General features: G+C 29.4%; 4 protein-coding genes across 5 annotated transcripts; 3 read left to right on the top strand and 1 right to left on the bottom strand.

Moving 5' to 3' along the window:
• Nucleotides 1-3,652: 3,652 nt before the first annotated feature.
• Nucleotides 3,653-5,142, bottom strand: LOC139088150 (tubulin alpha-4A chain-like). Its single transcript, XM_070637219.1, has 3 exons — nt 4,915-5,142; nt 4,422-4,849; nt 3,653-4,346 (listed from the first exon to the last, which is right to left on the bottom strand). The coding sequence occupies exons 1-3, from the start codon at nt 5,140-5,142 to the stop codon at nt 3,653-3,655; spliced, it is 1,350 nt and encodes a 449-aa protein (XP_070493320.1).
• Nucleotides 5,143-10,510: 5,368 nt separating this feature from the next.
• On the top strand, nt 10,511-15,881 carry pcm (5'-3' exoribonuclease pacman). 2 transcript variants are annotated; one of them, XM_070637090.1, is made up of 5 exons: nt 10,511-10,670; nt 10,896-11,004; nt 11,061-11,501; nt 11,566-11,877; nt 11,946-15,881. In XM_070637090.1, the coding sequence occupies exons 2-5, from the start codon at nt 10,930-10,932 to the stop codon at nt 15,765-15,767; spliced, it is 4,650 nt and encodes a 1,549-aa protein (XP_070493191.1). In that variant the 5' UTR covers nt 10,511-10,670; nt 10,896-10,929; the 3' UTR covers nt 15,768-15,881. The 2 variants fall into 2 exon arrangements, with proteins under 2 accessions (XP_070493191.1, XP_070493192.1); XM_070637091.1 differs by having other exon boundaries at nt 10,515-10,670; nt 10,906-11,004.
• Nucleotides 15,882-16,500: 619 nt separating this feature from the next.
• On the top strand, nt 16,501-18,749 carry LOC139088067 (polypeptide N-acetylgalactosaminyltransferase 35A-like). Its single transcript, XM_070637092.1, has 3 exons — nt 16,501-17,038; nt 17,133-18,423; nt 18,509-18,749. The coding sequence occupies exons 1-3, from the start codon at nt 16,584-16,586 to the stop codon at nt 18,638-18,640; spliced, it is 1,878 nt and encodes a 625-aa protein (XP_070493193.1). The 5' UTR covers nt 16,501-16,583; the 3' UTR covers nt 18,641-18,749.
• A 373-nt stretch (nt 18,750-19,122) lies between these two features.
• On the top strand, nt 19,123-22,116 carry LOC139088069 (nuclear receptor subfamily 2 group E member 1-like). The gene is made up of 4 exons (XM_070637093.1): nt 19,123-19,283; nt 19,378-19,493; nt 21,109-21,977; nt 22,038-22,116. Exons 1-4 carry the CDS (start codon nt 19,156-19,158, stop codon nt 22,107-22,109), a joined length of 1,185 nt encoding a protein of 394 aa, XP_070493194.1. The 5' UTR covers nt 19,123-19,155; the 3' UTR covers nt 22,110-22,116.
• Nucleotides 22,117-22,233: the final 117 nt, after the last annotated feature.

Genomic DNA, 22,233 nt, shown 5'->3' with positions numbered 1-22,233 from the left:
AGGGTCCATAGTATACAATTTCATCTAATCATGAATTAGAGACAATTTGAAAGTTATTTTCGTAAAAAAAATGTCATGGTAATAAAGATTTATTCCTTCTTAAATCTTAAATCGGTTCTTTACATTCAAGTAGTTAATGTTCATAAATTATCATCATTTCCTTGATCAAAAAATATTGCAAGAGCATAGAAAATAGAAACTCTTTTACATATCTTTATATCAGAAATTTTTACACATAATAAAAAAGCACATGCGGCACTTGTAGCAATATTTATATAGAGTAGATTACTTGTTTGATTGTCTATGTGAGGTACGTGATAAAATGTAAATTGCTATGTTCATGCTCCGATGGTTCTCTTAAAAAAAATTATCATCATTGTATTTATAGATTTTATTATGTCCTCACATATTAATGCTTTTTCTCATTCCTTGTTCTTCTTTATATATATTTTACCAACATCTGGAATGAGAAATAAAATAAAAAGTTCTTTCTTATACAAATAAGTTTTTGTCCTATTTTATTCGAGCATTTTCAGACATATAATGTTCCTAAAACTTTGAAAGAATATGATAAATTCCGTGATTTTAGTATCTCTAATATAAAGTTTTGCTCATTGTGAACTCAGTTTCTCGGTTTTTCAAATTAATATTTTATATCAGAGGATATCTGAATGTAATCCACATTTGTACAAAAAAATAAATTTATGTTTATGGCAATAGATAATTAAAATTGTTTAATAGTGTTATAAAGTTTTATCATGAGGACAAAATATGCAGTTAATTTCAAAGTTTTGTATGAATGTGGTGTAGACTTTTCATAGCTTGAACGGATTGAAAAGTTTCTTAAAATGAATAAAAAAAATCTGAACAAAACAAAAAAAAAATTAACAATAGTGAAATTTTTAAAAATCAGATAACAACTGTTCAGGTATTAAATTATTGATAAAATAATTTATTTTAGTGTAGATGATATATTTAAAAATCGTAAAAGGCAATGAAATTATTTTCCGATTTTACAAAACTGAAAAAAGAAAGAAAGAAAAATGTGATTTTAAACCACATGCAGAGAGTTACAAAACACACAAAATTGAAAACCATAAAAGCCAGAAAGCTTTGAGTGCACTCATGTGAGAAATTGCAACCCAGAGGAAAAGTTTAGTAGTCTTGTTGAGCAACTATTGCAGTATGTATAAATTTATCCTATTTTCTCAACAGAAGAAATTTTTATTTTATTCTTCCATTTTTTATATTAAATTAAGATTTTTCTCGTACACTTCTCTAAGTTATGAGGCATACAATGTGCACAAAAGCAGAATGCAGACATGACATCACCAGCATGACACATTTGTTGATTATACTTTGCGAGTTAATGCTGTTGATGACAATCTAGAAGAAAGAGGAAAAATCTGTTGCTTTTCGCACCAGAATAGTGTAGAAAGTCACAAGCCATTATAAATGATCGTTTTAGGTTTATGTTTTTGAGTGCTATGAAAAATGGATTTTTTATGTTTTAAACTCATGTGAATGATGTTTATGGTGAATTGTTGGTCATAAGCATTTTATGTAATTCAAAGTATGGTTTAACATAACAGGATTTTTTGGTAGGAAGAACATGCGGTCATTAATGTCTCATCATATGTTTGTCCTATTTCACTATGCAAATTATGTTTAGTCATGTTGAAAATACGCTAATAAAATTATTTGCATGCAAATCATCTAGTAAAAACATGATACAATTTTTTTTTCGTATGTTTATCTTAAAAATATCATAAATATAATATATTTAATATATATAACTTTTTTATAGAAATATTTTTTTCATTTCTTCGAAAACCTATCTAAATAAAGCATAACATTCATATCAGATGCCTCAGTTTGCTTTGCTCTTCCTCGTTACTGACTCTTTTTTTTATTAAAGCCCTTGTTGAAGCAAAATCAGAAAATGATGTGCGTCAACCTCTGTCATGTTTTTCGAGAACGTGATGATTTGCTATCAAAAAATCGTATTAAACAATATGATGTTTTATCACTAAACAAAGAAATGGAATAATTCTAAGCAATCTTTAAAATTAAATTTATTTGAACATAGATTTAATTTAATTGAAATTTAATGAATATTCTAAAACTAACTGCTAATTATTTTATTTATCAGTGTGAGTTTTAATATTTAAATCCAATTATGTCTGTTGATTGCAAGGCTCCCGCAGATTATAATCTTCATACAAAATGATTTTCAAGATTATAATCTTCCATACAAAGATTATAATCCGAAATAATCTTCATACAAAGATTATAATCTCAAATAATCTTCATACAAAGATTATAATCTTTAATAATCTTCATAGAAAGATTATAATCTTGAAAATAATCTTCATATAGAAGATTATAATCTTCTAATACAGTGAATTTAATTTCAAATATAAGGAAAATAAACATTTTCTGCGAAATTATATATTTTCTGAGCTTTTTGCTAACTGTACGCTTTATATTAAGTTTCAAACTGGTTTTTCACTAAACTACAATGAAAATCGATGCGAAAAATTCTATTTTCGGGAATATTTAACCCACGTTTTAAGAAAATTGAAACAAAAATTTACATTTTCGAGAATTTTTGTAATCAGTATAAGAAAACTTAAGCGAAATCTGACTTTTCTGTGTGGTTTTACACTCCAATTTGGATTTACTAAGAAGTTTACCACCTTAACTGAAGAAACCTATGCAAAATTGTGCTTTTCTGAGGAGTTACCCACCTCAAATTGGAAAGTTAAGGCCAAATTTGACTTTTGTGAGGAGTTTTTCATCTTAATTAGGAAAAACTAAGGCCAAATTCGACTTTTCTGAGAAGTTTTCCATCTTAATTAAGAAAACTAAGGCCAAAGTCAGCTTTTCTGAGGAGTTTTTCATCTTAATTAAGAAAAACCGAGGCCAAATTCGACTTTTCTAAAAAGTTTTCCATCTTAATTAAGAAAAATAAGGCCAAATTCAGCTTTTCTGAGGAGTTTTCCATCGTAAATGGGAAACACGTGGTCAAATTCGACTTTTCTGACAGGTTTTTCGCAGGGTTTTCCTGACAAATAACAAAATTGAAGTAAAATTTGGCTTTTCCGAATAATTTTTCATTATAGATATAAATACTAAGGCTAAATTCGGCTTATTTCGACAGTTTAATATAAATTACACTTTCGTAATAGTTAAAAACTTAATACGACATTAAAGTTGAAGATTATAATCTTTAAAAGGATTTGTATGGAAAAGATTATAATCTCCATACAAAGATTATTAAAGATTATAATCTTCATACAAAATTTTCAAAGATTATAATCTTCCATACAAAGATTATAATCTTTAATAATCTTCATACAAAGATTATTTAAGATTATAATCTTCATAGAAAGATTATTGAAGATTATAATCTGCGGGAGCCTTGGTTGATTGATAAATATTCAACAAATTAATACATTACAAATACACCCTTTTTCTAATTTCCATATTGGATATGTATGATAATCAAATGAGGTGAAGGGTTCAGATATAGATTTTATTTATAATACGTGATATATTTCTAAATTTTATATTCTGTGAAAAAAATTAAAAATATATTTATTGATTTATTTTTCGTAAATATATAAGTACATCGAGAAACAAAGTCAAATCATTGACAATCAATTATATCACAGGAATCAGTAGCAACTTCTTCATAGTCCTTTTCTAATGCAGCCAAGTTTTCTCTTGCTTCATAAAATTGCATTTCTTCCAAGCCTTCTGAACAGTACCAATGAACAAAAGCACGTTTTGCAAACATCATATCAAATTTATGGTCAATTGTCGCCCACGCTTGGGCAATAGCTGTTGTTGATGAGAGCATAGAGCAACTTCGTGATACACGTGCCAAATCACCACTTTCTACAACAGTTGGTGGTTTATAGTTGATTCCAATTTTGAAACCACATGGTGACCAATCGACAAACTGAAGCATTTTTCTAGATTTTACATCCGAAATAGCTACATTGACATCTTTTGGAGTTACATCTCCTCGATAAAGGATGCAACATGCCATAAATTTTCCATTTCGAATGTCACATTTAACCATTTGATTTTCATTTGTAAATAAATTAGACGTAAGATCACTAACCGTTACTTGCTCATGAACTGCTTTCATAATTGGGATGAATGGGGAATAGCTTGCTAATGGAAAATGAATGCGAGGATAAGGTACCAAATTTGTTTGAAATTCATTCATATCAACGTTCAATGCTCCATTAAAACGTAACGACGCTGTAATGCTTGACACTACTTGAGATATAAGACGATTCAAATGCAAATAACTTGGACTTTCAATCGTTAATCTAAATATGAATATTAGATGGAAATAAATAAGAAATATGGTCAATTTGTTGTCAATAATTGAATAGGCAGCTCACTTGTTGTTGCAGATATCATAAATTGCTTGATTGTCGAATATGAATGCACAATCAACATTGTCCATAGATTCATGAGTAGTTAGCACTGAATTGTATGGTTCAACTATAGCAGTACACACTTGTGGTGATGGATAAATTGAGCATTGTAATTTAGATTTTTTTCCAAACATATCATTTAATTTTTGCATCAATAGAGCAGTAAAGCCAGATCCTGTGCCACCTCCAAAAGAATGAAAAACGAAAAAACCTTGTAAACTATTAGCTTGCTCTGCTACTCTTCGAATTGAATTGAGTACAGGAGATAATATTTCATTTCCTATCGCGTAAAATCCTCGAGCAAAATTATTGGCACAATCTTCTTTGCTATTGATCATCATATCTGGATGGAATAGGTCTCGAAAATTTCCATTACGAATTTCGTCAATAACCTATAGGAAATTAAAGCACAAGCAAATGTTTCATTATATTTTTGCTTTTAATTTTATTAGCAAACCGTTGGCTCTGTATCAATTAAAATTCCTCTAGGAACGAACTTGCCAGTTTGAGACTCGCAGAAAAATGTATGGAAACAATCATCTTCATCCCCAATTTTGTTACTGCTTAATTTTCCATCACAAGTGATTCCATGTTCCAAACAATAAAGCTCCCATGTCGCACTTGCAAGTTGACAACCAGATTGACCAATATGAATTGAAATTGTTTCACGATTGCTAAATACCATTTTAATATTTGAAATTTGGAACTGCCAAAAGATTTGCTTCAATGAAAAATAATTTTGACGGGAAATTTAGAATCCAACCAAACTCGATGAAAATTTAATGAAAAATAAACTAAAACTTTTTTCAATGGCGACTGAGAACAAAAAAAAAATAAAAAAAAAAAAAAAAACATTTTAATGATGGTCTCTCTATTATTTTAAAAAGATTTTAGTTACAAAGTAATGACAATCAAAAAGAACAAATTAAGAAATTAACTTAAAATGTTTGCTTGAAATAGGCAACTGGCATTATCAAAGGGACAATATCTTAAGATAATCATGATGACGCTTCAGTTATCCTCTTTCTCTTACTCACTTTTACTCGTATCTGCTTTATATGATGATGGCATGAAATAAATTTGCTGATTACTATTTCTTCTTTATAAAACATCTTTATTCTCTTGCATAAGGAGAAGTATAGTAAAGAAATTTTCATCATCACAAAATTATCGTTTTTCCGTCAAGTCATTATCTCAACCATTTTATCATATGTTGTGTCTTTTCTTTTTCATATCATTCATGCTTTCTTCCGTTCTTTGCTACATCCTCACTTCATTGTTGACACACATATTTTAAAAGCAAAATTTTTAATGGTACTTGATGCAGACATTGATATTAAGGGGATGAAAGATTGAGAGGGAACAAAGACAAAAAGCACAATAATAAAACAAGAGCAGAGAAAAAGAGAGACAGAACAGTTAAGGATAAAATAAAAAGAAATGAAGTACCGGGAAATGACGTCGAGCGTAGAGAGAGCAAAAAAACTTTTTCAATAAAATCGCGGAAAGACAATACCAACAAATAATGGTTGAAAGTTGCTGTATAATGAAACCGACAAATCAATTATCTGAGGTAACAAACAACGTGGAAAATGTTGTAATGTAAGGTAATGCTTTTTATTGGATATTCTAGAGGGATTAGGAGAAGAAAAAGTCGTAAACGTAATTTAAAATAGAAGACAAAAAGACAAGAAAATATGTATACATCTATAGGCGGTAAGGTAACAGGAAGATACAACATGTCGCTTGACTGATTGCCATTGTAAATTTAGGAAATATCATAGAAATTCCCAATTGTTTTTTTTCGCATCACTTCGCTTGTGTTGTTATCATGTTTTCTTCTGATAAAAATTTATGTCTCTTTTATGTGTCTATGTCTATCCCTCTAATAATTATTATTCCGTCTACGTTCATTCATTTATATGAAATCCCTATATCTCTTGTATAATACAATGATATAACCCTGAATATAACTGTGAAATAAAAGTTTTCAGCATAAAGCGTCTCTACTTCTTTGATTTTCTGATTTGTAAAATAATGACCATACGTAAAAATAATTAAAATAGTAAGAGCATATAACTTTAGTAGTAATAATTACGTTTTATAACTGCTGAATAAAAGAGTCATTGGCAATGCCAAAAAGTGAAAATATTGTTCATTTAGTGATATTATATTGAACAGATAATTAATTTGAAATGTTCGTGCGTGATTGCATGTAATAATCTACCTTCTTCATACAATAAGATTTAATAGATCTTAGAATAATGTATTAGATGTTTTTTCCTTCCCCCAAAAGCAATGCAATAAAATTAACTTGATGCCTTTTTTTATTGCTATTTTAGAACTCATTCGAATGAGTCAATCGTAAGATTCACCAAGGAAATAAGTTTTTGGGTAAAAGCTCTCAATGTCGGATGCTTTTAATTAAACCCAATCCAATTCGACACTAAAATCGTATGCTTTTCCTATCACTGCTCAATTAATTGATTGAATTTTTGATCATTCAAGTATTGTTAAAGAAAGGCAATTAGCACGATAAGAAATCCTTAAAAATTCTCATAGCAAGTTAAACAAAACTTTCTTCTTCTTTATTTTATTTTTGTATACTAAATTAGTTCCCCGGATTCAATCGATTGGAAATTAAATCTATATTTTCTCCCATGTATATTATATGGCTCAGTGATTTGAGGAAAATCTTTTTTCGTATTACTGCAAAGAAATAAACTAGAAAAAACTAAAAAACAGGACAATATTACGAACTTTCTCTTATACATATTCGAATTCAATTCTTCAATACATATTATAACTTTCTTTTATGCATTCAAAAATTTAGTAAGATTTAAATGTATTGTATGAGATATGCATAAAATACAATTTAATGACCCTCTCTTAATATTATTCTTTAATATCTTCTAATGGTAGTCAAACCTTAACAACATTTTCGTGCAACCACCGCATTTTTTTTTTTATTTGGCATTTTTACAAATCTCATATAATTTTGAAAGTTTTGATTCTCATATAAATTCAAGTAAATTAAATCAATATTATTCCTCCATGCTTTGTGAAATTTTGTTATAATACATACATAATTCCTGAATCACTGCTGGTGAAGATTAAATTATATCCGATTCTTTTGTATTATCCTATCATAATGAGAAAAAATTATTTTTACATACTGTGAGTTGAGCATAAAAGCGAAGAAAGCACTAGAAAAATGTAGAATGCGGAAAAGAATTGCTAACAACCTCAAGAAAGAAAAAAAATAATGAGTGGTAAAGTATCTTTAATGAGACGCAGCAACAAAAAATGTGTACAGTAAGCGTAATTTGAACCATCATATTTTACACATAAAGTAATAGGAAACAAAATGGCAAATAAAATTTTAAATGGTGGAAATAATGAACCACAGTGTAATAATCATTAATGGATGCAATCATTTGATGGACGTTTCATGCTTAACCGTTTTTGTAATGCATCGCAAATTTTTTTCGTCCTAATTCATTGAAAAGTCCCACATACTAATATTAGTATTCATATTCATTCAAAATTTTATCTCATGAAAAAATTTAACAGCTTTACAATTGTAATTTTTCACAAATATATGCATGTGTGCATGCCGAGTTTAGTCTTCCTATAATTGGATTAGTTTCTGCCTCGAAGAAATTGTGAAGCTTTTGCAAAAAATAATTAATTACAAAAAAAAAAAACATTTATAGCTGCCAGCTTACTGATAAGGAAATATAAGTGAATAGAGAAAATTTCAAGCAAGAAAATGTTTGCTTAAACTGCATTACTATATAGTACATTGAGTTGTAGCAAAGTTTAAAAATCCTTTAAGATAGCAATAAAAATACGGTTAGGGTTAGAAATCTAAATAAATATGCTAATTCTAACATCTTAACAATTTTTCAAATGATTTTCATCTTAATATTAATCTTATCGTTTCCTACTCATCCGACCTTGAGTTTTCTCTGTAATAATACAGTTTTCTCATCACGTATGCAGTTCATGTTATCATGATTTTTATGTTTTTTCTTCTACTTTGTTTTGATGGTATTTTAAAGAATATTAAAAAAATAGAACTTAAGGGACCAAGTGTTTATTGTTGTATAACTTTACCATTAAAATAATAATCTTTATTTTATTTTTCCTTCTAACTGATTTTCTTAATATGTACCGTTCATTTATTATGGTACAGAATATCAAAATTTTTTAAAAATTTAATTTTTGAAATTCTTGTATTTTCTTTGTTTAATTCAGATTCCCCCCATTTTTTTCAATTCCTGGATTTATTCTCTAAGAAAGTTTCTCTTGAAACTTAAATGTTTTGAAAATGTATCAGATGAAGTAGAAAATATTAAATATGTTAGCGCACGCTATAATTTTTTTTATCCATATTCTATATTTTCAATCAATAGCCCACTGGAAACAATTTTCGGAAATAGAATATTATATTTTTGATTGTGTACATATGTGTACATTTCCTGAAGGAATAATTCTCCTTCTGCTTTTGCATATTAGAACTTCAAACAATGTCCGCCTAATTCGCCAAATCACCCTAATTCAATTAGTCTTTTCCCTGGGATCGAACCCTAATCATTAGAATGTTAGGCCGCTACTTGCTACGCCACTGCTGCTTTTTTGCTGCTTACGACTTGTGGAGAAATTAAAAAAAAAATAAACTTTAGCTTTTAAGACCTTAAGGTCTGAGAATAGCTGTGCGTGTATCCAATTGCATCTGAATTTTTTGTAGGAAATTTTTTTTCGTAAAAAATGATGAAAAATTTCGTTTTTGAGAGTTTTTCTCCGTTGTATTTAGAAAACTACATCAAAAATTACATTTTCTATGATATTTTAACTTTATTTTAAAAAATTTGAAAAAAGTTATGAAGATATATGAAAATTAAGGGAAAAGTCGCATTTTCCAAGATTTTTCATCATAACAATAAGTAAATTGATGTGAAAAATTGTCATTTTAAGTTTTTTTAAGTATTTGGTTAAATTTTCAGCTGCAAGCCTGCAGTTTTCTGCTTCTATGTGCATCTAATTTTGGCAAATCCTAAAAAACCAAGATCCTATAAGATCCAGGTCACTTCCAGATTTAAAAAAATGAGATCCAGCAGGATCGAGGTCACTTTTTCACCTAAAAAACAAGATTCAGTAAAAAAAACCAAGTCACTTCCAGACCTAAAAAACAAGATCCAGTAGGTTTATCGAAAAAATGTGGAATAACAATAAATTTTTCTTATAACGGTTTTCTGGGATTCAAACTTTCTAACGGTTTTGCAAGTTTAAAAATTTCCCGCTAAAAATTGTTTACATTTTGTACTGAAATCGAAAATTCATTAATTATCGTATTTATGCGTTGATTTGAAACTTTTAAATGTCCGGTGCCGCAATAACTTTATGGAACTGATTTTTTAAAACCATTCCGAGCTCTCTACGATGTCTAGATAAAAAGTTCTTATCGGCAGCCGAAAGTGTCTTATTAAGCTACCTTTTTGAAAAAAAATTTCAAAAATGCGCTATAAAGTTTTCAAAATCTCAACGAAAGGCTTAATAACGAATAGTGGATTTGTTAATTTTCTAGTCCTGATTGCCAATGTCCAAATATGTTATTTAAAAACCATTTAATTATTTTATCTAGGTAGTTTAATTAATGGCATTTTAGTAGTGGCTTATTAACGGATTAATTTTTTTTCCAGAGTCAAATTTCTTTACTAAGCCAGTGGCTTAGTAACGGGTAGTGACTTATAACGTAAATTCAGGGTAGGAAAAAAATTTGAAAGATTAAAAAATTCATCAATTTTCTCTAAAATTATTAATTTTTACAGTGCTAAGGAAACAATAAACAATAGTTCGAGGTGAAATAGGTATTCAAAAAATCATTGCGGGCATTTTTGATTTCAGGGATTAATCAAAAAAAAACGTGTAATATATAGTGAAATTGATTTTTTCGTTGTTAAAAATAACGAACTTTCGAAATTCGAAAACAACAGCTGAATAACCAACAAAAAAATTGTTTTTGTTAAAATTATTAGCAAAATTTGCTTTACCTAAAGAAAATTTCATTTTAATCAGTAAAGAACTTAAATATTTGATTATATTATTAAGTAGCTAAGAAAGAACATAAAGTTATAATAAAATATTATTGTAAAGCTTTCCAAAAAGTACGCAATATTTTGGATTTTGAAGGCAAATAAATTTATAAATGTGAGTCTAAAAAAATTCCATTTCTTATTTATTTTAAGCAATTAAAAATTAAAAAATCTAATTAAGTTAACGATTTCAAATGCATTAAAAGAAAATTGTTTATTTTAATGAGCAAAAAAATTATATGATTAGAAGTTTTAAAAATTAGATTTCATAATATTAGTTTTGACAATATTTTTTTTTATTTTATTAATAGTAAAGAAACTATATTTATCCTTTTTCTAGTGGTTTACAGAAATAGTTGCAGAATACAAGAAAAATGGGAGTTCCGAAGTTCTTTAGATACATCAGTGAAAGATATCCATGTCTTTCCGAATTAGTGCGAGAGAGTCAAGTATGTGAAAACATCCGATAGTTAAAATGTATATTAATTAAATATTATTCCTGTAGGTTCCAGAATTTGATAATTTATATCTGGATATGAATGGCATAATTCATAATTGCTCTCATCCAAATGATAATGACATTCATTTTAGAATAACAGAAGAGCAAATTTTTAAAGATATATTTTATTATTTGGAAACTTTGTTCAACATGATTAAGCCTCAGAAATTGTTTTTTCTGGCTGTTGATGGAGTAGCTCCGCGAGCTAAAATGAATCAGCAAAGAGGACGACGTTTTAGATCAGCAAAAGATGCTGAAATAGCAGAAAAGAAAGCAAGAGAAAAGGGAGAAAAATTGCCAGAAGAGGCTAGATTCGATTCTAATTGTATCACTCCAGGAACGCCATTTATGTGTCGATTAGATAACGCTCTTCGCTATTTTATTCAGCAGAAAATATCAACTTCCAAAGCTTGGAGAAATTGTAAGGTCATTCTTAGTGGTCATCAGGTAAAAACATTTTTTCTAATATTTTTAATCAAAATTAAATTTATGAATATATTATGAATTCCAGACTCCTGGAGAAGGAGAGCACAAAATCATGGAGTATATTCGGTATTTGAAGTCGCAGAAGAAATACGATCCAAACACGAGACACTGTTTGTATGGTTTAGACGCAGATTTAATTATGCTCGGACTATGTTCTCATGAGAAGCATTTTTCATTGCTACGAGAAGAAGTTAAGTTTGGAAAGAAGAATAACAAAGTACAACCAGTCGACCAACAAAGATTTTTTCTTCTTCATTTGAGCTTGATGAGAGATTACCTTGAATTAGAGTTTCAGCCTGTTAAAGAAAGTCTTAAATTTGATTTTGACATTGAAAAAGTAAGTTTACAAATCTTTAGACAAAAATTATTTTTATTTTTAACGTAAAATCATTTATTGCGTTTAAGATTATCGACGACTGGGTTTTGATGGGATTTTTAGTAGGAAATGATTTTATTCCACACATTCCGAATCTTCATATTCAAACAGATGCACTTCCAATGTTATTTGATACATATATGAAGACGCTTCCAAAACTAGATGGATACATAAATGAAGGTGGATATTTGAATTTGCCACGATTACAAATCTATATTGAGAATCTATCAAAATTTGATCGTGATACATTTTCAAATCAATATGAGGATTTGAAATTCTTGGAGACTAAACATCAAGCAGGTTTCAATACTCGAAATGATGTAACATTTGGTGGAAATCAAGATTTATTGGATCTTGTTAAAGCTACAGAGTTTGAGTTTGATAGTCCTGATGAAAATGACGATGAATTTAATGAAGTTTTTCAAAATGAAGACAATAAAGGAAATGATGGATTGAGTAATGATGAGATTTTTGAAAAAGAATTCTTTCAACATCGTCGAAATTATTATATAAGCAAGCTGAAGTACGAAGAGATGACTCCTGAAGTTTTAGCAGAACAAGCAAGAATTTATATAACTGCTCTTCAGTGGACATTGTCGTATTACTATCATGGTGTTCAGTCTTGGAGTTATTTCTATCCATATCACTATGCTCCATACATTAGTGATGTGCGAGATTTTAAGGACTTTAAAATTAATTTCGAACTTGGAAATCCTTTTTTACCATTCCAACAATTAATGAGTGTTTTACCAGCTGGAAGTAAAGATCATGTACCAAATTGTTATAAGCAGTTGATGACGCATCCAGATAGTGAGCTTATTGATTTTTATCCCGCAGATTTTGAGACAGATTTAAATGGAAAAAATCAAGAATGGGAAGCAGTGGTTTTAATTCCATTTATTGATGAAGAACGGTTATTAAAATCGCTCAAAAAATATGATAATGAATTGACACCTGAAGAAAAAAAGAGAAACGTCCATGGTCCAATGTATGTTTATGCCTTTTCTAGTACCAGTCAGGGAAGCTTAGAAGGTCCAGAAAATTTCCCAAGTATTGGCAGTCTTTTTTGTAAAGAGGAAAAAGTTTATAGAGAAGAAATTCAAGTACCAAAAGAAAAGCTTGTTTTGGGACCATCAAAAGGCGCATTAACAAATGTATACTTTACTGGATTTCCAACGCTTAAGCATTTAAAATACCATAGTGAATTGCGACCCCAACATGTTAAAGTCTTTGATCAGCCATCTAGAAAGGATAACATGATAGTAGTTGTCGAACCGAGAATTGAAATGGATAAGCCAATAGAGATTTTAGTGAAGGAATTAATGTCAAAAATTGTGTTTGTTGGCTGGCCCCATTTAATTGAAGCGAAAATTGTTAGAATCACAAATAAAGACATCACATTTTTTTCGGATGGAAATTCTGATAAAACAGATGCGCACAAATGGAAAGTAGACATTCAAGCTATTAAAGATCATCACGCAAATCGAATGGGAATTGATCCCGGAGAAATTACAGCAATTGTACATGTTTTACAAGCTACAGGAGAAGAATATCGTTTTGACTCTAAAATTAGAATGTTTCGTACAGTAAGAACTTGGAACAGAGTAGAATCTGCTTATCCAATTCAATGTATTGTAACTGATGTAAGAGCTTATCGTAAAAAGTTTAAGGAAGAACTATCACTTTTTGAGGCATTTAAAGTTGGAACTGAGATAATAATGCTTACAAATCCTTACTATGGATACATGGGTGAGATTGTTGAAACAAATTGTTATGAAAAGACTGGACGTGTAAAGGTTTGTCTAACCGTACAACATAATGAACCTACGTTTACAAATTTATGGCAAAAACATTTGGCTACAAAAGATTCTTATATGAATTCATACCAAACGTCCACAAAGTTGAATATTTCCGAGAATGTACTAAATCGTATAACAGGTACTGTTCTGGTTATTGCTGGATTAAAAAGACAGATATCAGAAGGGCAATCAAAAATGAATATTGGACTTCAAATGAAATTTGCCAAACAAAATGAAGAGTTAGCTGGATACACAAAAAAAGAGCGATTATGGTTATATTCTGACAAGGTTTTGAATTTGGTTCAAGAATATTATTGTAAGTTTCCCAGAATATTTGAAGTCATGGAAAATAGGACATCAAGAGGCAATAATGACGTTTACTTTGAGTCGGACTTTTTTGAAACAACGGAAGGAGAAGACAATCTTTCTAGCTTGATGAAATGGCTTAATCAATTACCACATATGAAAGCAGAAAGACGCACAATAGGATCAGAAGCGATTGAGAAGGAAATTGTTGATGAAATCGCCAAACAAGTTATGGATACAAAAGACATGCCAATGAAAAAAGTAACTATGCAAGTCAAACCTCATCTTATTTATGCTCCTGCTTTGTCCAAAACAACAACAAAAGCACCAGATTTTAATGCAAACTATCAACTTTTTGATCGTGTTGTTGTAGCAAGAGAAACTGAAAAGTATTCTGTTGGTATGAAAGGAACAGTGATCGGTATAAATCGAGTAAAAGATTTAAATCCTGTCCGACAAGATTGCATTAATCGAGAAGATATATATTGTGAGATCTTATTCGATAATTTGAACGGAGACATTAAAACTGGACGACTTATTGTTGAAAATCTCGTAAACATTACACACGGGCAATCCTTAATTGGAATTGAAAGATTTTCAAGTAAAACTGAAAAAAACATTCAACGTCACGAAAATAGTAATAATGAATTACTTCCAAAGCATACAGAAAGTTTCTCTACAATCTTGCAAAATAAAAATCGGAATCAAAATAATAGTGGACCGCAAAAGAATCAAAATTTTACCGACATATGGAATGCTTTGAAAACTGGAAATCAAATTCCAACAGAAGCAATTACTCAAACATCAACTATAAATGTTATTCAGAACGTTTCAGCTGCAGCTAATAATGATACATATACAGTCAAAGATAAGGAAATCGAGAAATCTAAAATAATAGATTCTCAAAAAAAATTAAGTGATGCAATTAATAAAAAAATGGAAGAATTAGCTGTCAACAGCAAGAAAAAAATGTCTCCCGTACCAAATGATCAATCGGTTCCAATAATGATTTCGCCACCAATTAAGCTACCAACTCCACCTAAAGAATGGCTTGAAAGCAAGGAAGAAGAATTTCCGATGGCAAATATAACACCAAGATTGAAATTAGAAATGCCAACAGCAATTTCAAATCAACAGATGCCTCCACAAAATGTTTTCTATGGAAACAGTGTACGACCACCACCATTTACTCAGATGAATTTTCCTCATCCAGTTCCAATTTATCCTACACAACAACTGAGAGGTGTTAGAATGCATCAACCAATACCATTGATGAGTGCTCCAATTATAACTCAGCCTCAACAAACATTCTTTAAAAATAATGAACATCATGTTGGACCATACTTTGCAAACAACCAACAACCTCGCCAACAACAACAGCGATACTATAATAATAACAATAGTAATAATACTAATAATAAACAAGGAAAATATCGACAGAATCAATATCAGCAGCAACCAATTACTGCAACAGTTGCACAATCAAATCAACAAAATCCATTTATACCGTTACAAGCAGCAAGGAAGTCAACTAAAGGGAAGGAAACATCAGTTGCTTTACAAAACACAAAGGAGTCTATTCAAGTACTTGAAGTATTCAAGAAGACTGAACAAAACTCAGAGATTGCTCCGTCTTCTAAGCCAGTTTCAGAAGAAGTCACAAATGAGAAGAAAGATACTCAAGAAGCTGAAAAACCAGCTTCTGTTGTTGATCCTCGCAAATCAAGACTGGCCATTAAATTTTAAATTAAGTGAATTTGATTGAAACATGCAAATTATATTATATTCAAGTGACTAAAATTTATTTTTCTCTTTACCTACATATTAATAAATACAGAGAACTGAAAAAATAAAATAAAACGTAATATTTAGTGACTAAGGACATGTCTTCCTTTCAGTATTCGTCTCCATAGAATCTGTCTACCATTTAAAGTACTTAAACGTGTTTTCCATCCATGAACCTTTACTCTTTTACCTTCTCTGGCCCTTGGAAAATTATTTCTGATGTTTGTTCTTAAAAATACACTACTCCAAGCTGTATTTGCTTCAATAGCCAATGCATTGGAAGTTATTAAAGATGTATTGCAAAGAACATGTGTGGATCTTTGCAAAAATGACCTAAAATTCGAATATACAATAAGCGCTTTTGTTGCAAACAATTATACTAATATTTACCCGACATTTCTAATTACTTGGAGCATAATTAGTATCCAAATCAAGTAGGAATTTATGTATTAAAAATTTTTTGTTGATTTTTTTTTCTTTTTTTTGTGATACCTAAATAAGGGGAAGAAACTATTACGAATTTATTTATTTATTTTTCGATCGTTAATTTTAGTTTTCAATAAACATAAAAATTTGCTGATATAAATCAGTTTATTTTGGAGGGTAAATAAAAATTCAATTGTTTATGAATCTATCGGAGTCATTTATTTAGCATTAACATTTGAAATTATAATTTGTGCAAAACATCAACATAAATTTCTAAGGTTCTATCCCCTCGAAAAAGACACAAAATAATGGTAAATCTTTAGTGTACGAGAATAATTAATTAAAGTATTAATGAATAAACGAGTATTTTGCTGTGGATTCTTCTTCGGTGTCCTTATTACATGGATACTATCATTTTACCTGTACTATTCACTTAATACTCCTCAAAAATTGAAAGTTTATAGAGATTTTCAGAAAAATATCTTTAACAGCGACGACGATGATTTCGATGACTCAAATGAAGACTTTTCAAAAGAAAATAATTTAATAAATAATAAGGAAATTGAGGGAAAGATTTCGTATGTGAAGAAAAAATACGAAAAAGAAAAATCAAAAAGAAAACTGAGTCAAAAGTTGATAGATGAATTAACACCAATAACAATAAGGCAATTTTCTGAATTTGGAATCATTAAAAATGTTGATGATCAAATTGTTAGAGATGATGGATATAAAACTCATGCATTTAATGTGCTAGTTAGCAATCAAATTGGCATTACTCGACAAGTTCCTGACACTCGAAATAAAATGTAAGTCATTAATTAAAAACAAACAATTAGGTATTTTTTAATTTACTCGACATTATTATTATTGTTATTAAAATTTAAATTAAATTTTGTCTAGATGCTTATCACAAAAATATGATAATGAACTTCCAACAGTATCAATTATCATGTGCTTCTACAATGAACACATTACAACACTAATACGTTCCGTGAATTCAGTAATTGAAAGAACACCACAAAATATTTTAAAAGAGATTATTTTAGTTGATGATGCAAGTGATTTAATAGATCTTAAAGATGAGTTGGAATTTAAACTTAAAGATCTAGATTATAATGAAAAAATCAAAATTATTAGAAATAACAAAAGAGAAGGATTAATTCGATCACGAGTTTTTGGCTCCAGAAATGCATCTGCTGATTCCTTAATCTTTTTAGACAGTCATATTGAAGTAAATCAGAATTGGATAGAACCACTTTTACAATTGATAAAATTAAATAATAGTGCAATAGCAGTTCCATTAATTGATATTATAAATGCTGATACATTTGAATATACTTCAAGTCCTTTAGTTCGTGGTGGATTTAATTGGGGCTTACATTTTAGATGGGACATGATTCCAAAGTCTATGCTTCAAACGGATAAAGATTATGCAGGACCTTTTCTTTCACCATCAATGCCCGGTGGCCTTTTTGCAATTAATCGAAAATATTTTAGAGATATTGGTGAATATGATATGAAAATGATGGTTTGGGGTGGTGAAAATATAGAAATTTCATTTAGACAGTGGCAATGTGGAGGATCAATTCAAATAGTTCCATGTAGTCGTGTTGGACACGTTTTTCGAAAAAGACGTCCTTATGGAAATATCGGATCTGATGATACAATGATCATAAACTCGTTAAGATTAGCAAATGTATGGATGGATGATTATATAAAATATTTTCTTGAAAACCAACCAAATGCAAGAAATATAGATTTTGGAGATATAAGTGATCGATTAGCTTTGCGTGAAAAACTCAATTGTAAACCATTTAAATGGTATTTGGAAAACATTTACCCACAACAATCACTTCCAGGAGAAAAGTCTAAACAAGAACAACCAAAATTTCAACCGTGGCAAAATCGTAAAAGAAATTACATCAGCACATTTATGATTAGGCTAACTAATACGACACTTTGTGCAACTATTGAAGGACTAAAAGAAAGAAATTCATGGAAAAAGGGGAGTCATGTGGAACTAGCAACTTGCTTACGTGTAAAAAGCCAAATGTGGTCTGAAACTGATAAAAATGAACTTGTTTTTGGACAACTTTTATGTCTTGAAGCTCAAAGCACTTCATTATCCCAACCTCTGTTAAATAAATGTCACGAAATGGGTGGTGATCAACATTGGCATCATCAAAAAATTGTTGGTATTAATTTCAATAACTTAAATGATTTTTTATTGACACTAATATACATTTTAAAGCACTAATTTATTTGTTTATTAACAGATTAAATCACCAATATATAACGTCGCTACCGGTACCTGTTTATCCGTATCTAAAATAGAGAAAGGAGCCATATTACAGTTAGCTATTTGTGAAAATTCTCCTCTAAATTCCTGGGATTTAATTAAAGTATGAGATTTATATCTTAATGTATTCTAACGTGTATTAAAGTTTTTTTTTTTTTTTTTGAATTTTATATACCTTTCATTACTTATAAGAATTTTCAATAAAAAAAATTGTTCAATTGACGATATTTAGTATTTGAAAAAAGATGGCATACGATGGTATCACTTAGAATGTTGAACTGAAACTAAATTTCCTTTTTTCCAGCACTTAATAAAATATTATTTTATCCTTCGTTTTGCTCCGCCCTAAAAATGGAAGATTTGTTGGCAACCATGCATACGATTGGCTTAAAGTAAAAAATTATTCACAGAGTTGAACTTGTTTCATTAACACTTGTAAAGTCAAAAGGACATGCTACATTGCTCATGTTTATAGAATTAATCAGACATTTCCTGATTTCCGATAATTTTTTGATCATGTTCAATCATTCGTTGTGCAATAGTCTTGCTATAAAGACACGAAATTTGAAATTTGTTTTACCTAAAGTGAACAACTTATTGATTACTTAAAACAATTAAATTAATATGTCGGAAAATAGATATAGTGGTGCAGGAATTCTTTGTAAAGTTTGTGGTGATAGAGCATCTGGAAAGCATTATGGAGTGTCATCATGCGATGGCTGTAGGGGATTTTTCAAACGGAGCATTAGAAGGTAAAATATTTAAATTGATAACGATTGATTAATAAAGACAATTAAAATTCTACATTTTTGGTGCCTTACTGATAACATGGATTATTTCAAACAGAAATCTCGAATATGTTTGTAAGGAAGGAGGGAAGTGCATAGTGGATGTATCAAGAAGAAATCAATGCCAAGCGTGCAGGTTTAATAAATGCTTAGAAGCCAATATGCGTCGTGAAGGTATGTTTTAACTTATTGAAGAAATTTTTGGTTTCCTTTTAATTGAACTGCTTTAAAATTTATCAAAAAAAAAAATCACACTTTGAATTGACAATCATACTCAATTAGTCAGTTTATCTTTTCTTCCTTGTTATATGTATCATTTCCCACATTAAATAATGCTTTTTGATGTGCCATTAAGTGCTGAATAATATTTACATTAAATGGAATTGAGATATTCAAGTGCCATGATTCAATTTGCTTCTATTGTGATGTTCAACATAAACATACTTCGACTATTTGCTACAATGATTATGGATATCAAGTACTACACTTATTATTCCTTGTCCTTTAAATGGGGTGTATAGTATTCAATGAATGACTATTGCTTTACTTGAAAAAAGAAGAAAAGAAAATTGAGAGATTTTTGGATATGTTGCATGTGTCATTTACAGAAAAAAGAAATATTTAGAAAGGATGTGACAATAAAATATACTTCAGTTGTGAAGAAATTTAAGTAATTTGTCAAACATCTCATACTGTAAAATATTGATTTGACAAAATAAAAATGTTAGGAAAGTAAATTTAATCAAAAAGTTTTATTTAAGTCCATCGATCTATTTTAAACTGTACAGTATAAAATTCTTAAATGACTTTTTAATGACGTCTTTTCCATATGCTTCATAACATCTATTATAAAACAAACACAAGAAAATATATGTATATATATATATATATAGTCTAGATTGTGAACTCAACATGTTTTATCGCACACATAATATCATCACGTTATAGGGACAAAAACCGCAAAGTCAGGTCACGACATATCAAAATTGTATAGAATCTCTTCAATTATTCAAATATTAAGTCATTGATTTAATGCCGCTTGGGACAATGAAAAAAGATAGGAAACAAAAATTACATGTCATTTTTTTGCCTACAGTCATGAGAGCTTTAACACCTGAGAGAAACTACCGAAAAAGAACTTGAATTACAATAACAATATTGTTAAATATTTCAATTATTCATCGTAGATAAAAATAATTTTTTCAATATGAATGTAATTATGTAATCGCAAAATTTGAGACTTCTATTTGAAAAACGAGGGTAATTTTTTTATGCACAGTAATTGTCAATATATTTTTTAACCAATTCAAATTCTGTATACCTCATTTCGTTTGCCAGTACCATATGTTGAATTTTGTCACGCACTGATGAAATTTCCCCTTCATCTTTATATGAAATCAAGTTTATTGATATCTATGAAATTTTAAACCGCTATAAAATAAAAGTCATATAACATATAAACATTTGACGCGGTTCCGCACAAAGTTCATAAACCCACGCACTGACTGTATGAAATGATTCCTAAAATATTTACAAATTGATGATGAGAATATTGAAATATGTTATTCGACCCCTCATCGAATGTACATGTCAAATGGACAATAAAAAAGGCAATGCCTGCTAACATACATACATGCACTGTAAACATTCTATTAGGGGTTGAGAAATCTCTTCCACAATAATTGTGGGTAAAAACAAGTTAATTGTCAACGCGTGTGTCCTTAAGTATAATGAAGTGGATAACAATCATTTAAAAAGTTATTGTTATTCTTATTCCTATTACTTTTAGCCGTTCAACATGAGCGAGCACCAAAAATGTCAAATACATCGTCATCAAATGGATTAAGTTACTCAAATGCATTCTACGGATCCCGTTATCCTGATACAATATTTCCATTTCAGATGCATCTTACTACACCTATATCATTTCCGTTCGATAATTATCATTTACCAACTCCATATTATCCACATTTAGCGGAATCACTTAATATTAAAATCAATCAAAGTATTTACCGACCATTGGGTTCTGGAACGGCAAATTATGATCACGATATTAGTAAAATATTAACAAATAATTTGTTTTCGCGCGTGCCCATAACAATCGACCATAAAGAAGAAGGTGGAGATAAAAATGTAAAGGAAAATGAAGTAACGAGCTCTGAAGAGTTTCCAATTATGTCATCAATTGACACATGCCGATTAAAATCAACTCAATCGCTTTACGATTCAGCAACAAAAATTCTTTTTCTTGCTATAAGATGGGCAAAATCGATTCCATCGTTTAATCAATTGCCAATAGCGGATCAAAAAAAGTTACTTAATGAATGTTGGGTAGAATTATTTATTGTAGCTTCTGCACAGTGGGGATTGTCCATTGAAGATGAAATTTCATTCAATTCTCAATACTTAAAACAAATGCAAGGATTCATAAAACAATTTCATCTCATGAAAATTGATCATTTTGAAGCAGCCTGCGTCAAGGCATTAATTCTTTTTCGAGGAACAGTTATAGATGATCAAACAATTAATCAGCAACTTTTATTGCTGCAAAATCAAACATTATGTCTGTTAATTGAAAAATGTGGCGGCTTGAGATTAGGCCATTTATTGCTGTTATTACCGCAGATAAAAGTTATCGGAAATATTCAGCATATACAAGTAAGAACTGTTTAATATTTTTATTAATGAAATAATTATTATTCAATACTAATTTTCCAGGAAAATCTGTTTAAGCATACAATTTGTGAGGCTTTTATTGAAAGAATTTTAGAAGATATTCCACAAATTTAAATATATAAGGAATAAGTTATTCTAATGTAAATAAAAAATTGAATAAAGTAAAGTAAAATATGACTTTTTAAGTCAATGAAAACAATTCATAAAGAAGTTAAAAAAAAGTTCTAGTCGTTAACTT

Source organism: Chironomus tepperi, unplaced genomic scaffold (genome assembly GCF_022539635.2).
Source record: "Chironomus tepperi strain 1889 unplaced genomic scaffold, CSIRO-AGI_Ctep_v1 contig_161, whole genome shotgun sequence".
In the NCBI taxonomy this organism is placed as follows: Eukaryota; Metazoa; Arthropoda; class Insecta; order Diptera; family Chironomidae; genus Chironomus; species Chironomus tepperi.
The sequence above is the reverse complement of the archived record's forward strand: the minus strand, read 5'-3'. Positions and strand labels throughout refer to the sequence as shown.

Coding starts and splice junctions, on each gene's coding strand:
- LOC139088150 (XM_070637219.1), bottom strand. CDS start 5,142: ATGGTATTTAGCAATCGTGAAACAATTTCAATTCATATTGGTCAATCT. Junction 4,850..4,914: donor TAATTGATACAGAGCCAACG/GTTTGCTAATAA, acceptor AATTTCCTATAG/GTTATTGACGAAATTCGTAA. Junction 4,347..4,421: donor TATGATATCTGCAACAACAA/GTGAGCTGCCTA, acceptor ATTCATATTTAG/ATTAACGATTGAAAGTCCAA.
- pcm (XM_070637090.1), top strand. CDS start 10,930: ATGGGAGTTCCGAAGTTCTTTAGATACATCAGTGAAAGATATCCATGT. Junction 11,502..11,565: donor TCATTCTTAGTGGTCATCAG/GTAAAAACATTT, acceptor TATGAATTCCAG/ACTCCTGGAGAAGGAGAGCA. Junction 11,878..11,945: donor TTGATTTTGACATTGAAAAA/GTAAGTTTACAA, acceptor ATTGCGTTTAAG/ATTATCGACGACTGGGTTTT.
- LOC139088069 (XM_070637093.1), top strand. CDS start 19,156: ATGTCGGAAAATAGATATAGTGGTGCAGGAATTCTTTGTAAAGTTTGT. Junction 19,284..19,377: donor TTCAAACGGAGCATTAGAAG/GTAAAATATTTA, acceptor TATTTCAAACAG/AAATCTCGAATATGTTTGTA. Junction 21,978..22,037: donor GAAATATTCAGCATATACAA/GTAAGAACTGTT, acceptor CTAATTTTCCAG/GAAAATCTGTTTAAGCATAC.
- LOC139088067 (XM_070637092.1), top strand. CDS start 16,584: ATGAATAAACGAGTATTTTGCTGTGGATTCTTCTTCGGTGTCCTTATT. Junction 17,039..17,132: donor CCTGACACTCGAAATAAAAT/GTAAGTCATTAA, acceptor AATTTTGTCTAG/ATGCTTATCACAAAAATATG. Junction 18,424..18,508: donor ATTGGCATCATCAAAAAATT/GTTGGTATTAAT, acceptor GTTTATTAACAG/ATTAAATCACCAATATATAA.